This window comes from Mesoplodon densirostris, chromosome 9, assembly GCF_025265405.1.
Source record: "Mesoplodon densirostris isolate mMesDen1 chromosome 9, mMesDen1 primary haplotype, whole genome shotgun sequence".
Classification (NCBI taxonomy): Eukaryota; Metazoa; Chordata; class Mammalia; order Artiodactyla; family Ziphiidae; genus Mesoplodon; species Mesoplodon densirostris.
The window spans coordinates 37,685,992-37,703,117 of NC_082669.1; the positions used below are offsets into that span (position 1 = coordinate 37,685,992).

The 17,126-nt window shown below is 42.0% G+C and overlaps 1 protein-coding gene across 1 annotated transcript in view; it reads left to right on the forward strand.

Annotated features, from left to right (window-relative positions):
* IGF2BP3 (insulin like growth factor 2 mRNA binding protein 3) overlaps positions 1-17,126 on the forward strand; it is a 150,638-nt gene that overhangs the window by 115,430 nt on the left and 18,082 nt on the right. Inside the window, exons 6-9 of the mRNA XM_060107644.1 lie at positions 7,057-7,338; positions 11,566-11,700; positions 12,993-13,115; positions 15,642-15,777. Coding sequence (XP_059963627.1) covers positions 7,057-7,338; positions 11,566-11,700; positions 12,993-13,115; positions 15,642-15,777 — 676 coding nt within the window. The remainder of the gene's footprint in view (positions 1-7,056; positions 7,339-11,565; positions 11,701-12,992; positions 13,116-15,641; positions 15,778-17,126) is intronic.

The following is a 17,126-nucleotide window of genomic DNA, read 5'->3' on the forward strand; positions in this document are numbered from 1 at the left end:
ACAGATCAATTTTGATTACAATGTTATGAAAACTATTAGTTTTCTAGTACGTTTTTTAAAAAGATGTGAAGTGCATTCTCATTCTTTGAGGAGAACTAATTTTATTTGAGAAGCATTCGATGTAGTGGAGAAAGCACGGACCCTGAAGTCAGGCAGCTCTGACTGTAATCTTGACCTCTCTGAGCTTCAGTTTTTCAGCTACAAGATGAGGGCTGACAGGAAACTAATATATTCATGCATATATGCTCATATTTATAGACAGTGGTCTTATCAAATATAAATTTGATAATTTACAGTAAATAATAATTTACTGTAAATAATAATTCTTGTTCAACCCACTGCTTCTGGGCACCTGAAGAACAGCTAGATTTGGCTTGAGCTGGGGATGGCTGGTCCTTCCAGGCCTTGCTCTGCTGAACCCTGAGAGCTTGTTCTCTGAGCTCCAGCAAGACTGTGGCCTGAACTAACCTGGCATGGTTTCTTCTTGCCTTTTCCATTGCAGCTATCCAGAGCTCACTTCTTCAGGTGTTAAGGGCTGAGGTGACATTCTCAGCTGACTTCTTTTTTTCTGTAGCATCTGTTACGTGGCCATCTCTGTAACTGGGATGTGCTTGTGCAGGAGTGAGTAGAGTGTGGACATTAAGAGGATACATTCCAGAGTCCACTTCCATGGAATGGACTTCCTGTTGCCACTTCTCTAGCTGTGGCTCTGGTCAAGTTAAACTGTCTTAATTCAACCCTATGTGTAAAATGGGAAGGTGGTAAGAGTTCCTAAGTTAGCAACTATTACACACGTTCCCAACATTTTTCACTGCTGTTGATAACACCCCGTTATATTGTACAGGATACTTTATTTCAGATGACTGGCCACTGACTCTCAGGAGTTAGGGACCTAGTTCAAAAGCCTCTTTTTAAGCGCTATGAATGACACTTTTAAGAGGATTCTTCAATAAGGCTATGTCTCTAAGAATTTAACATGGAAATTCCTGCCACCTTGTGGCTAAGAAAAAATCAAAAGTTAACAGTGCCAATATTACTAGGAAATGCATGCATTTGCTTTAACCTCAAGCCTCAAATTACTAATTTACTAAAGTAATACATGAGTAAAAATAATGAAAACTTAAAAAATAAATTATTAAAACCAGGAGTATGGGGCTTCCCTGGTGGTGCAGTGGTTAAGAATCCACCTGCCAATACAGGGGACACGGGTTCAAGCCCTGGTCTGGGACGATCCCCCATGCTGCAGAGCAACTAAGCCCGTGTGCCACAACTACTGAGCCTGCGCTCTAGAGCCCGCGAGCCACAACTACTGAAGCCCGCGTGCCTAGAGCCCGTGCTCCGCCATGAGAGAGACCACAATGAAGATTAGCCCCTGCTCTCTACAACTAGAGAAAGCCCGTGTACAGCAATGAAGACCCAACGCAGCCAAACATAAATAAATAAATTTTTAAAAATAAATAAAAAATATGAATTAAAAAAAAGATCAAAGAACTTTATTAAAAAACAAAAAAACAGGAGTATGTATTTAGTGTTTCTTGTTCCTGGAAGCAAGAGAGACTTGGGTCTCTGGAATACCTATTCCTTCCATCTTCCAGGGATGCTCAGATAACAAAGACAGTATTCACTGGAAGATTTGTAATGGGTGACAAATAACCCTTCAGAATTTGTAGGTATTTAGTTCTCTTTTTTTAGGGTTCTTTTTTCTTTTTTTGTAGTTGGGGCTGTTTATTATCTGAGGAGCTTTTTCTAAAGATAAATTTGGCATTTTATTTTATTTTTTATTTTTTAAAATTGACGTGTAGTTGATATAACAATGCTGTGTTAATTTCTGCTGTACAGCAAAGTGACTCAGTTTTATATATATATATATATATATATATATATTCTTTTTTATATTCTTTTCCATTATAGTTTATCCCAGGACATTGAATATAGTTCCCTGTGCTATACAGTAGGACCTTGTTGTCCAGGGGGTTCTTATTTCTGGTGTGTATTTTTTTTTGTTGTTGGGGAATAGGGATATAGTTTATATATTGAAGCTATTATTGCATATCTTTTCATATCAGCTTGAAGATTTGTATTGGGTACACACAGAAGTGTTTGAAACAACTTGGCTGATGGCTAAAGGGAGGATATTTACCCTTAAGCTTTGAAAATTATGTAAATAGAAGATTTATTCTGGAAAAAGAAACAATAGAGCAGGTAGTGAGACAAAGAAATTTGTTGCCCGTTTTGCCATTCAGAGATAACCACTGTGAAATTTGCCATCAAGTTTGTTAGACTTTGTCTATGCATTACAACTTTTAAAATGCTAAAGATCATTCTGTAGAGTTGTGCAGGTTGTCTTTGCATTAGCTATATTTATACTATTAGTAATCTCTATCTGGTATTTCATCCCTACCACAGTCTATGTAGCTAAGTCCTCTACTGGGTATCTAGGTTGTTTGCAGTTTTTTTTGCCTTTAGAACTAGTTTAGTAATGAAGTCTTTTGTAGGTAAATATATGGGCTTTGTCCATAATTGTTTCCTTAAGATGCATCCCTGCAGTGGTATTATCAGGCTTTTGGTAATTATTGCTGAATTGTATGTCTCAGCCTCTTATTCTTGGTACAAGGAGAAAATGGAATGGTATGACTTTTCAATAATGGCTAAGCCTCATTTTGTTAGGATCTATGAGATACCCAGCAGTGAGGTCTAGGAATAAGAAAAAGAGATTTTAGACATGGAATTTAGAGTTGAAAAGGACCATAAATCTAGGCTAATGCCAAACAACAAAATGACTTTTTCAGGGTTCCATGGCTACTTAGTCTTCAAGCTGGGCTAGAATTTGGGTCTCTTTTTCACTGCTCAGCTCTGTATGTGTGTACCATTGGATAAATTTAACTTCTCTGGGTCTCATTTCTTCTTACTCTCTCATCCTTGAGATAAACTACTTATTCTTTCTCTCAAGGCCCTTTCAGTCCTACACTGTGATCTATCCCAATAAACTTAGCAATGTAATTAAGAGCTACCAGCTAGCAAAACTACTCACCATCTTCTGAATGACTCTTAAAATTGCATCAGAGCAGAGTCAAGTAATGATGAGAAACAGCATCCTGAGTAATACACATGTGGGATAAACATCCTTGAGTTCTGTTGAGCTGAACGCATATGTTTTGAGTAATTATGATGACAATTGTTGATCATACGTCTTGCATGTACAGTAGGATTGGTGAAAATACTATTAAGGTTTCCCCTGAACTCAGCAGACCACCAAATGGTATAGCTGAATATTAAGCTTTGTGCATAGAAAGGTTATAGTGGTTGACTTAAAATTCAGAAACTTGGAATCTTCAGTCATGAGAAAGTCATTGCTTGCAGTTAAGTTACTCCTGTACCTTCAGCCAGCTGTGTCCAAGTTTGGAGCACTGTGGGCTGAGGGGTTGGGAACCCTGCTTCCTTGGCAGTTAGCAGTGGGATATACCCAGTACGTGCTGTCTGCTGACAGGAGCAGCCTGAGCTTAGAGCCTTTGGGACCCAGACTGCGCACTGGGTCCTGGAGCCCTGTGCTATCTGACCTCCCAAGTGAGAGAATCTTTTCTTTTCCCCTCCAAGAAATCTTTTTAAAGCAGCACAGTGAAGTTTGGAATTACAGTTTATGCCAATTTGAGAGAGTTGTTTCTTGGGACACACATGACCTTATCTGGATAGCCCCAGAATACATAAAAGGATCTGGTGACTTACATGTTTATCTCTGTTTATTCCCATGGAGAAGGACGTCTGTCTGCCTGCCTCTCTCACTCAAGAAAGAAGCTAATTACTTTTTTGGGTAACATTACTGACTTAATTCCAGAATCAAACTTTACTTACCCTCTTCTGAAGCTGGCAGTACTCAATTTTATAGTGGGAAAGGAAGTTACTATGGACTGTATTGCCTTTTATGCCTGTAGGTATAGTTGATTCCTACATTGGGCTTGGCTTTCTTTATGTCTCTGAAAGAACCTTCAATGATCTGTTTCTTTGGGCTTTTAAAGGTTTAAAGTTGCTTTGAATGGGGAATTCCTTGGTGGTCCAGTGGTTAGGACTCTGTGCTTTCACTGCTGAGGGCACTGGTTCGATCCCTGGCTGGGGGACTAAGATGCCACAAGCGGCCTAGCGTAGGCAAAAAAAAAAAAAAAAAGGTTACTTTGAACGAATATCTAATTGGTTGAAACTTCTGTAATTCCAACTTCCTGTAATAAATATACATCATTGATATTAATAAAATCTCTCAGCTGTTGTCTTCCTTTAGAAATAGCCAAAATATTTTAGGGCCCTTAATCCACATATTCCTTAAGAAAAAAGAGGAGAGGGAAGAAGCAAGGGAACATGTGTTAACTTAAGGTTCTTGTATCAGGGCATTGGTAAAACAAGTTTTGCTGTGTGCCTGCAATCACCTGTGAAGCTTATGAAAAGAATGCCATCTTTAGCTACTTTTTAAAAATTGAAGTATAGTTGATTTACAATGTTGTGTTAACTTCTGCTGTATAGCAAAGTGATTCAGTTATATATACATTAGAAAAGAATGCCCTCTGATACAAAAATCACGTGGAAATATCCCAAGATGTATTGTATTTGGAAAAAAAGCAAGTCACAAGACTATGTATATCATGATCTCAGTTACGCTTTTAAAGAGGGTACTGAACACATACACACCTGTGTGAACATATGGAAAGAACTGGTCCGTTTGCAGAAGTTATCACAGTTAACAGTTACTCTGGGAAGGGTCTTGGAGGGTTGGTGATGGTGACAGAAATATCTTGATACTTTGTTTTCCTGTATGATTGGGATCTTTTCTAATAAGAGTTCATTCATGTGCAAGGCACTGTAGGACAGTGATGGAACAGGGGATTGGAGTGAGAAAGGGCAGGATTCTGGGTCCTAAGAACATTGGTATACCTCGTCTGGTTGCTTGGGTCTGCCGTGCAGCTGCATGGTTTTGGTACCCTTTTTGGTGCTGGGACTATCTCCTCCCGCCACCCTCTCCATCCAAGTCAAAAATGGAAAGATCTCCAGATAAGGAAAGCAGTATGTGAACCAGAAATGATCATTCTGAGCAACTAGACAGAGAGCATTTCATGCCTGTGTTTCTGTCCCTGCCTGGATTGAACTCGGGGCCCACTGGAGCACCATCTGAGCAAAGAATCTGAGTAAACCTAGAGAAAGTGTGACGCCTTTTTTTTTTTAAATTTTGTTGTGCACTGGGAGTGTGTATTATTAGGATTATGTCTGTGTGTGCTTTTGAAACCTTGGTGATATCGTCTGTCCACTTTTTACTGAGTTTTTCACTTTTAGAATAGGTAGGTAAGCTAGAACACAACAGTTTGGATGACTGTTGTAAACAAGGTAAGTAAAAGATGCCAGACATGAGAGATTACATGTCTACTCATATATATTTATATAGAAATTTAAACAGGCAAAATTAATCTATGGTGTGAGAAGCCTAGGGGAGGGGCAGTTACTGGAAGGAGGTACTGGTTGGTGGGGCTCCTGGGACACTGGTGTGTCTTAGTTCTGCATCTGGATATGCATGTTCACCTTGTGAAAATTCATTGAGATGTATGCTTAGGATTGGGTACTTTTCCATAATAAGCTTCAAAAATGAAAAACAAAACAAAACAAAAGTAAACTCTCAAAATAGATGAATGGACGCATGGATGGATGGACGGTTAGATGGGTGAGGTAGAAAACAGCTTCATTTGCTTTTTCTGGCCCACTACCACCCCTCTCTCTCTGCCCCAGATGAAATCATAAACTCCACAAGGGCAAGACTGCTTACTCCCTTGGGGACTGGCTCATAATAGGTATTGAGAATTTATAGTGATTGATTAACTGAGTATTAAATCCTACCCATCTCTGTTGAGTAGCTTAGAGATTTTTGTCCTTTGATTCTTTTTTTCTTTTTTTTAAAAAAAATATTTATTTATTATTTGGCTGCACTGCGTCTTAGTTGCAGCATGTGGGATCTAGTTCCCTGACCAGGAATCAAACCCGGGCTCCGTGCATTGGGAGCGTGGAGCCTTTTTTTTTTTCTTTTTTTAAGATGTTGGGGGTAGGAGTTTATTAATTAATTTATTTATTTTTGCTGTGCTGGGTCTTCGTTTCTGTGCGAGGGCTTTCTCTAGTTGTGGCAAGTGGGGGCCACTCTTCATCGCGGTGCACGGGTCTCTCACTATCACGGCCTCTCTTGTTGCCGAGCACAGGCTCCAGATGCGCAGCCTCAGTAGTTGTGGCTCATGGGCCTAATGGCTCCGTGGCATGTGGGATCCTCCCAGACCAGGGCTCGAGCCCGTGTCCCCTGCATTTGCAGGCAGATTCTCAACCACTGCGCCACCGGGGAAGCCCGGGAGCGTGGAGTCTTAATCACTGGACCACCAGGGAAGTGTCCATGTCCTTTGATTCTTAAAATATTTTAAATATTTGTATTTAAGAGGTTGAAGTAAGGGAGGTGTATATTCGTTACATCCTTTCCATTCTGATTTGGAAAAACTGGCCAGGATGAGGACTGCCCACTCCTCTCTTGCTGTGCCGGTGCTCATAGGCTGTTACTGACCTTATGAGTAATAGCTTAGTCAAGAGTGGGGGGTTTTTTTGTTTTTCTTTTTTGTTTGTTTGTTTCTTTGTTTTGTTTTGAGTTTTTTTTGGCTGCACCATGCGGCTTGTGGTATCTTAGTTCCCCAACCAGGGACTGAACTCAGGCTCTCAGCAGTGAGAGCACCGAGTCCTAACCACTGGACCACCAGGGAATTCCCTAGTCAGGGTTCGGCAAAGTGTTTTTTTTTACTTTATTGGTAGATGGCAGATATGTTCCCTTTGGAAACTTGTTGGTCTTTCCTATGTGTCCTTCAAAGGAAAAGTGCAGGTTGTGGCGGGGTGGGGAGTGTTATGTGTGTTCTGGGTTTGCTACTTCTTCAGTGGCTTTATTCAGAAGTTTTAGAGCCAGTAATCCTGAGTGGATTAGGTGGGTATTGCTTTGCTGAAAGGTTTGTTTTATAGCTCGGTTCCTCTTCCCACCCCCTGCTCCTTGTCAACTTTCAGAGCGTTAGACAAACTGAATGGATTCCAGCTGGAGAACTTCACACTGAAAGTGGCCTACATCCCTGACGAAATGGCTGCCCAGCAGAACCCCTCGCAGCAGCCCCGAGGTCGCCGTGGGTTTGGGCAGAGGGGCTCATCGCGGCAGGGGTCTCCAGGATCCATGTCCAAGCAGAAACCGTGCGACTTGCCTCTACGTCTGCTGGTTCCCACCCAATTCGTTGGAGCCATTATAGGAAAAGAAGGTGCTACCATTCGGAACATTACGAAACAGACCCAGTCTAAGTGAGTATTCCTGAGTGTTGGGGGGGCCTTCATGCTTTCCCCTTTGGATCTTAATAACAGAGTGGGTTGTCTTGGTACTTTGTGTCCTTCTGAACATGGTAATGATCCCTTCTTGTATGGTACTTGGGAATCCGGAAAATCTTTGTGATTTGATATCCTTTTTATTTTTAATAATAAATAAAATAAATGTATTTGTTTATTTATGGTTGCAGTGGGTTGCACGTGGGCTTTCTCTAGTTGCGGCGAGCGGGAGCTACTCTTCGTTGCGGTGCGCGGGCTTCTCATTGTGGTGGCTTGTCTTGGTGTGGAGCGCGGGCTTCAGTAGTTGTGGCTCGAGAGCTCTAGAGCGCAGGCTCAGTAGTTGTGGTGCATGGGCTTAGTTGCTCCGCGGCATGTGGGATCTTCCTGGACCAGGGTTCGAACCCGTGTCCCCGATGCAGGCGGATTCTTATCCACCGCGCCACCAGGGAATTCCCGTGTTCATTTCATATAAACCTGGGGCTAAACCTTAATCTCAAAGGGAACTTCAGATTTTCACATATGAATGGAAAACAAATGATACTTAATCCACTCCTGATGAGGGAGGCCCTGATAAACGAAAGGGCAGCTTCTAGGTTCTCTGCTCCCCCATCTCCACTCTGACCTTCAGTGATAACTGCCTTCGGTGCTTTTGGAAGTAATTTTCTGGGTCCAATACAGAGATAGTTTTTCAGTCTTGCTTTACTTCAGTGAAGAATCATTCAGCTATGGTCCATAGTTATCCTGTGTTTAAGCCATGTAGTTAGAATGGTTGTTTCTTTAGGCTTTTGTTTGATAGTTTTAATTTGCAGATTTTAAGGAATTAGAAGATTCTCCATCAAACCTTGGCGCTAACTTTTTAGGAGTAGAAAGCAGGAGCTATTTGTTTTTATTTACCACTGTAGCCCCAGTGGTGGGCATGTTGCCTTATATGTAGGTGGGTCTCATATTTGTCAAATGAGTGAAATAACTCTATGTGAATTATATTTAATGCCCTTAAAATATATCTAAGGTACTTTCTCAATTTTGAAGCTCCAGTGATTATATATTCATTGTTTTGCTTTAGTAACCATCCTGTTTGCTTTAGTAACCATCCTGTTATGCTGTAGTGAAGATTTTGACCCAAAGAAACTTGGTAATGAACTCTGTCCTCACCCTTAGTTCTGTAAATTGCTACCAGGCACACCTCTGGGACAGCTGCTGCCATATTTCCTGAAGAACTGTGGATGTATTAGGGAGAAGAGGCTGTGTGTACAAATCTCTCTTGTGTCATTCTATAGGAAAGGGTAGGGAAATGGCCCCTGGGCCAGCTACAGAGATGACTGTGGATCATTTTGCTTTTTAAATTTAGTAAGAAAAATTATTATTTTGTGTGGTTCAAGGAGTTAAGCAGTCTTTTTCAGAAAGTGTGACTATACCTTGTGCTGTGTATATCTTGCCTACGTGTTTGTTCCAACAGGCTTAAGAGGCTATCCATGTTCATCACAGGCACCATGCCTGCCTTGAGCTGGCTGACTCATTTCTCACGCAGAAACAAACGAACTGTGTCTACTGGTGGTTGCTACCCACTCCCCTGTGGAGTGACATCTGGTCTTGCCTTCCCCTGCTTTGAAGCAGGAGTTGCTGGGTGCTGGTTACCTTTGTGCAAACTCAGTGGCTTTGACTTCATAATGTAGAGTGTGGGGAAGACAAGTGAACCATAGCCTAATCGGTTTTCATCTTAAATTTGCCTGGTTTTAATATTAAAATTTAAGGGCTTCTTGCTTCCCTTGATGCCCCGTTACCTGCAGAAACTGATCATTCAGTGGTTTACCTTCCTTGTCACATGGCAGATTAAAGTTGTTCCTTTTAAAGCTACTCATTTCCTTGTAGGGGGAAAGAGCTTCTGTGATTTAAATTTCACTGTTTGTTTTATTTAAGCAGGAAGATGGAGGATGGAGAGGGAAGGGAAGCAATTTTTGTTGCATCTGATGATTCACTTGCAGCTCTGCCAGCGGATTTAATTAGCTCTTGCCCCTGAAACTAGTCATTATCAGATCTTCTATTTCTGGAATGGCCTGGCAGGGCTACCCTAATCTGTAAAGCAACATCACCTTCTCTCAGACCTCAGAGTTTAGTCATCCTTAACACAGTGAGCAGGTGGAAATAAACCGGGAGGAGGGAGATTAACATGTTACCTACTAGAAGAGAGACAATACTTACAGTGATGGGGGATCGAAACCAGTGACTGGAAGGATGGTTCCTGAGATCAGAACTGTTATCTAAGATACTTTTTTAATTGGTTATTTCTAGATATCCCTTATTGGTTTCACTTCTACATTGCCCTAATATTTAGTTACAGATTTTAATTCTGAGATAAATCTTCAGTTTTCAATCAGACATTTAGGAAAATGAAATCCAGGCCTTGATTTTATTGGCAGGATGAAGTGGTCCTTCTCATGACCGTGAGTTACACAGCTCTTCATCTAGTGTTTGAGCGGCCAAGGAAACTCACCAGTACTTAATTTTCCCTGAACACATTTTTTTTTTGATAGTTGATTTTCTTTCTTGTACTTTTTAAACAGAAGACTTATTTTTGTATTTAATTCAAAACGTACAAGTATGTACATTAAAAAAATAAAAACAAAGAGCTAATCTTCATCTAACCCCCAAGGTGACCATTGTTAAGTTGGGGATAAGTCTTTACAGGACTCGTTCCTTGGACCTACTAACATGTGTAGCTTTAAATGAGAAATCATACCATGGTATGTATTGCATTTTTTTTCACATAAGATCAAGGACCTCTAACTATGTTGGCACCTGTAATTTAACCCCATGGTTTTGAACAGCTGTATAGTATGGATGTAGTGTTATTTAACTGTTTCTTCCTGAGAGGTATTTCAAAGGTGATTCCAACTTTCTTTCTGTTACAAATAGTGCTGCAGTGAACATTCCCGCACTAGTGACTTTCAAGCAGTGTTGGTCCCCTCTGTGGACGTTCGGCAGTGTCTGGAGACATTCTTGTTTGTCACATCTGGATGAGAGGGGGTGCTGCTGGTATCCAGTGGGCAGAGGCCAGGGATGCTGCTGGACCCTACAAGGCACGAGACGGCCTCCACAGCAAAGCACTGGTCTCATCCGAAAGGTCAATACTGCAAAGGGTGAAAAACACCCGTCTTGGCCCATGTATGAGACTACATCTGTAGGAGGCGTTACGAGAAGTAGGATTCTTAGGTCAAAAAATCATAAGCAGGGCTTCCCTGGTGGCGCAGTGGTTGAGAGTCCGCCTGCCGATGCAGGGGACGCGGGTTTGTGCCCCGGTCCGGGAAGATCCCACATGCCGTGGAGCGGCTGGGCCCGTGAGCCATGGCCGCTGGGCCTGCGCATCCGGAGCCTGTGCTCCGCAACGGGAGAGGCCACAACAGTGAGAGGCCCGCGTACCGCAAAAAAAAAAAAAGATCATAAGCAGCTCAGCTCTGATAGGTCCTGGCGGTTTGCTCTGTACTCTGCACCGAACCAGAAGGGTGGCCATGCCCAGATGCGCATCCTCTTGCCAGCACTTGATTTCATCCATTAACATGCTCGCTCGCAGGCCTAGAAGAAAATGACACCTTGTTTTAATGACCAGTGAGGTGGAACATCATTTTGTGTTTATTGACCATTTGCTTTTCTTTGAAGTGGAATTGCCACCTCTTTGGGTTCCATTCCCATCATCACTATTGGTTATGCACTTTCCCCTCTCAAGGAGGCAAAACGTAGAAAGACCCCTGCCAGAGGAAACAGGAGCGAAATCCCCACACGTGACGGGTGGTGGACATACAGTATAGAATCAGGAGTTCCACCTGGCTTGTGGAATTCCAGCTCCAGTCCTCTTGGCTTGTGTTCCCATCCCCCTTGGTTTTAGAGCAGAAGAAAGCCTTTTGTTTGAACCCAGGCTCTCGGACGTGAGATGTTTGACCTGTGGCACCTAAAAGGAAAATTAAGCACACGCAGCTTGGGCAGAATGAAAAGATGCCCCTGCATGAGCAAAGAGAGGGGAGTACTCCTGGAATTAAATTAAAATTGGTCTCATCCGTGGTGACAGCTTATCGAGACTTGATGCTTTTGAGGGGAGTGAGTCATCCACTCTTTGCCCGGAAGTGCTGTGACTTCAAAGTTGGTAATTACAGACTCTATTGTGAATGCATGCTTACAGCTCTTGTTTTCCTCTCTCTTTGTGCCCACCGGAAGAATTGATGTCCATCGTAAAGAGAATGCAGGTGCTGCTGAGAAGTCAATTACTATTCTCTCTACCCCTGAGGGCACTTCTGCGGCTTGTAAGTCTATTCTGGAGATTATGCATAAAGAAGCTCAAGATATAAAATTGTGAGTAAAGAGGATTACCCCGTGAGGAGGTTGATATTTACACTGTCTTATTTTGGAATTCTGTGACACAGTTCTTGGGAATTGCCAACAAAGAAAGAGAAATACTGTCCCAAAGAGCGACAGAGGGTTGGCACTGTTGATTTTGTTATACAGCATAAGTCTTTTAAATACTTTGTTTTCATTCATGTTTGGATATGTTGTGAGTGGTGTAATGGAGAAAGTCTAGCTGTAAAAGAAGGCAGCTGGGTGTCACAGGAAGCTCACCTAAGGTCCAAGAAGTATCCCCGGGATTTACCCAAAGCAGGGACCCCAAATCCTCACTCCTTCACGTGGGGCTCGTTGGAGCTCTGTCCATGTCTGCCCAGCCTACCCTGCGGCAGCAGGGAATATGGAGGTGGGGAAATCCCTACTCTTGGGCTACGGTAAACTGGAGATTGATTGGAGCGTTTCAGGTTGAAACTCTAAATATCTTTTGCACAGGAACCTTGAGCAGAGGTTGGGTTCTCTGCTGCTTGTAGCGTCCAGCACAGTGGTGTGCTGAAAGTAGGATCCAGAGTAAGATGCTGGACTTAGCTTGGGGACCTAATGACTAGCATTTAATTTGTAGGGACCTTTGAAATATATTACATATATTTTAATTATAAGGTATTATATGTTGCTGTGTTATAAGATTAACATTCTTTTTTAGTACAGAGAAAAGTAAAGAAAAAGCCCACCATTCAGATAACCCCAATGACATTTTAAACAATGCTACATATATGACTTGGAAATTCAGAAAGGTACAAAATGAAAAGTGAAAGCCGTCCCTTCTTGCTCTTATACTCTTCCCCCACGGTGTAACTACTGTTGAGTTTCTTCTGTTTCCCTCTATAAGTTGTGCATGTTACCTCCAGGAGTGTGTTTTAAAATTATTCTGAAATCACACTGGTTTGCAGTTGTACATGGTGTTCTGGTACTCAGGGTTTCAGAATATGGGTTTGAGTAAGGTGTTTTCAAAGGGCTAACAGAATCCATTTTGGGAAGACATTCCCTGAGATGAATAAAAGAAAACTTTTAAAAATTAACTCCTATCCAAATACTTGTCAGTGTTTTTTCACCCCCTCTATTCATGCATTGCTAGAATGTAGGCTAATGGTCAGCAAGCTTTAAACTATACCTAGCAGAATTCTTCCTATATGGTAGGTAGGAAGTAAATGTTTAATGAATGAATATTGTCTTTTTACCCTATGGTAGGTTTACTTACCCTGATTTGATGGCCTTTTTTTTTGGTTTGTTTTTTTCTTTCTTTACAGCACAGAAGAGATTCCCTTGAAGATTTTAGCCCATAATAACTTTGTAGGACGTCTTATTGGTAAGGAAGGAAGAAACCTTAAAAAAATTGAGCAAGACACAGACACTAAAATCACAATATCTCCGTAAGTGCTGGCTTGCTTTCTTTTGAATCAGAAAACTTTCACACACCGTTTCTAAGCTGTAGGTTATATATTAAGCATTTTACAACTCTTGGAGCTGGCCTGTACCACCATACTTATACTTCATTTCTCAAACTGAGTCTACGGCCTGCTGTTTCTAACTCATAGTGAAAGTATTATCTGTTCCCACTAAAAAGGCAGGATGCACTAAATACTTTACATTCATATTTCCTAGCTGAAGTCTTGGTCAGGTTTTCTGGCATATACTCCCAAAGTTGGAATATATAACCCAGTGTATTATGCATTGCTGTGTAACAAATTATCCCAACACTGGACCACTGACGACAAGGGTAAGCATTGACTGCTCACCTAGTTTCTGTGGGTCAGGAATTCAGGAACAGCTTGACTGGGTGGTTCTGTTTGGGGATCTCTTGATGTTGCTGAGAAGTTGATGCCGGCTCTTGGAGTGAGGCCTCAGCTCCTCACCTCTTGGGCCTCTCCACAGGGCTGTTTCCGTGTCTTAAAGACACGGCAGCTCTCTTCCCTCAGAGTGAATGATCTAGGAAAGAGCAAGATGGAAGCGGCAATGTCTTTTATAACATAGCCTTGGAAGTCACACTTTTTTTTTTTTTTTGCGGTACGCGGGCCTCTCACTGTTGTGGCCTCTCCCGTTGCGGAGCACAGGCTGCGGACACGCAGGCTCAGCGGCCATGGCTCACGGGCCCAGCCGCTCTGCGGCATGTGGGATCTTCCCGGACCGGGGCACAAACCCGTGTCCCCTGCATCGGCAGGCGGACTCTTAACCACTGCGCCACCAGGGAAGCCCATGAAGTCACACTTTTTACCATTTTTCTATTGTTGTTGACATGTTGGCTCTAGTTAGTGTGGGAGGAGACTGCCCATCCCTGGGGAGTGGGGATTTGGAGGCTGGCCCCCATGCCTAGGGCCATGAATGCCCTGAAATTATATGGAATGGCCTTTGTCTTCTGAGGGTGACTTTCCTTCATTTCCTTCGGAGTACCCCAAAAAGTCGAAGAATAGTAGAGAAAGACTGGGGCAATATGTTCACGTAGTAAGAAGTTTTCAAAGAAGGGGGTGGAAAGGAAGTGGGAGAGTTGTGCTTTGTGGGAAAGAAAGGAAAAAATGCAAAGTGGTAAAAATAACAAATGATCCTACCCTGTCTTGAATTTTATGCTCAGAAAGGGGAGGGTTTTAATAGAAAATAATCTTAAAATCTATTCTGGAAGCAACTATTTTAAAAATTGTAACAAAATGCTTGGCAGGGGAGAGGTGGGTTGAGCCTGGAGATGAGACATATACTTGTTTAAGTAGTCTAAGACAAATCATCTTCATTGTGTAGATGTCTATATTTTTAGTGAGTTTAGGAAGAAGTTAAGGAAAAATATCCTATTCATCTGGCTCAAGTCTAGCTTGAGACATTTTGCTAGTAGTGAAAATGAGAATTTTTTATTTTTTATTTTTTTTGTGGTACGCGGGCCTCTCACTGCTGTGGCCTCTCCCACTGCGGAGCACAGGCTCCGGACGCTCAGGCTCAGCGGCCATGGCTCACGGGCCCAGCCGCTCCACGGCATGTGGGATCTTCCCAGACCGGGGCACAAACCCGCGTCCCCTGCATCGGCAGGCGGACTCTCAACCACTGCGCCACCAGGGAAGCCCGAAAATGAGAATTTTAACCCTAGGAATATGAAGGGGAGCTGTCTCAATATTCTGTATCCTTTCCATCCGTATATTTAGTCTTATTTCCATGGTAAGTATCTCCCACTGGTTTCCCTTCAAGGCTGTTGACTGGCTCAGGCTTAGGTGGTCTCAGATGTCACCTGAATGGATTTTGAAACTTCAACAGGAGCTGAGTCAAGCAGGGAGTTTCTGAATATTGCTGTTGCATTCTAACTTTTTAGTTGTCTAAATGGTCATCGAGGGACTATTTTTAAAATTTAGTCAAAATGCATTGATTTGTATTTATTTCCTGAATTATTATTTCCTACGTCAATCTAAATTCTAAAATTACCGTCAAAAATAAGTTTAGACACGTGAATTCTGGCTTGCCCTTTTGGAATATTTCTGTGCTTATTCCTTGCTTGGCGACCCAGAAAATGCAATTGCATGAGAATGCCAGTTAACACCTCGAAGTGGTCAGTGCAGACTAGGAACATACTTATTAAAGGTTATGTTCATTTGGTTCTTGGTTTCCACTTGTGAAAATAGTTCACCTTAAGTGGTCAAGAAGTGCACTCTATTTAAAACATGGACTTAATCGAACTGTGTACACTCAGCGATGTTTATTAAGAAGGTGGGAGGGGCAGTATTTTCTTCTCTCATGCAGTTTTACAATTCTTGGAGTCATGTCTTTTGGGGCTTACTCATCTTGCATCATGTCTGACCACCCACTTTCACATATTGCCAGCCTCCACAGTTGGGTTTTAATTGCCATCTGTGGCTGGGCTATTGCTTACTGTCTTCCTCCTATAATTTCCAGTCTTTTTCTTTCCCCTCTGTTTCAATCTGCAGGTTGCAGGAACTGACGCTGTACAATCCAGAGCGCACCATTACGGTTAAAGGCAGTGTGGAAACATGTGCCAAAGCCGAGGAAGAGATAATGAAGAAAATCAGGGAGTCTTATGAAAATGATATTGCTTCCATGAATGTTAGTTTTAATATGAAGGAAACGTCTTTATTTTGATGAACAATCAAAAGATGTTTTCAGTTGCATTAACATTGATTCCTTTAAGGGTGTCATTGTTAGATGTGGTTTCTAATTGATTTTTAGCACCACGGTGAGTGCCCTGGGATAGTTGGGAAGACGCAGACTTTGACATCAGGCTTGGCTATCTCTGTGATTTTAGCCAACTTTGAGCCTTAGCTTCCTTACCTGTGAGGTAAGGCTAACACCTCCCTTAAAAAGGTTAATCTCTCCCATACCATGTGAGTTGGAGGGAGATGATAGTATTATAGGAATGTGGGCTTTAGAGGTCTGTGAACTGGGTTTGAATCCCAGCTCAACCATTTATTAGCTGTACCTCTATTCTCTTGGACAACTTATTTGGTCTCTCTGAGCACCAGTTTCCTCATCTGTAAAATGGGGCTACTGCCTACATGGCATGCTTACTAGGATTATAATAGATACAGTGCATATAAAAGCTACTGTTATGAATACAAATTTAAAATTTGGTTACTCATAAACCTTGGAGATAACAGAGTTTCAAATGACAAAACAATCTGTGTAGTGCAAGTGCATTGCTGACATGCCTTAATGGATGGAATGGTGCAGAAAATGCAGCATTTCCAAAGTCTATCTTGAATTTTCAAGTAAATGATTAAAAAACAGTTCCTCAGTTGGGCCTGTCATCTGAAACATTACACCTAAAAGAAGGGAAAATGTAAACATGATATTACCTTTGTGAGGAGAGCCTGGAATGCTAATCATTTTACCCCACATGACTGCTGCCTACCTACCGTCCTTCACATTATCACTGCTCATCCAAATGTTTCAGAGTCGCCCGGGGGTAAATTCAGCCCCATAGGCCTTTAAAAAAGATTCTTGAGTGTGCTCAAGTCTGAACTCTGTAGTCCCCACCTTATTTCCTTAGCCCTTATCAAATTAAGCCAAAACAAAATCCCATTTCTGGCTCCTGGATCCATTCCAAAGATAGGTTTAATTGTAGAAGACATGGGGATGGGACCTGATTTCCAAAGGGCTTGATTTTGTTTTGGGTCTTTAGACTCATGACTGCCAAATTTTTTCCGTGGCGTAAAGATCTCTTAATATCTGCTATTTGGTTTTCTCTTCAATGAACAAATCTTGTTTGCTTGTTTCTTCAATTAATGCAAGATTTTCAGTCTCTATTTACTGTGTGCCCAGAGCGTACAGATTACATATATGTCTGAGCGCTGTGAGCTGGTCGTAAAGGCAAGAAAGCTGTGTTCCCTGCTTTGAGGAACCTAGCGTGGCTTCAGGTCAAAGAGGAGGCAGACTGCACATGGATTTTAAAATAT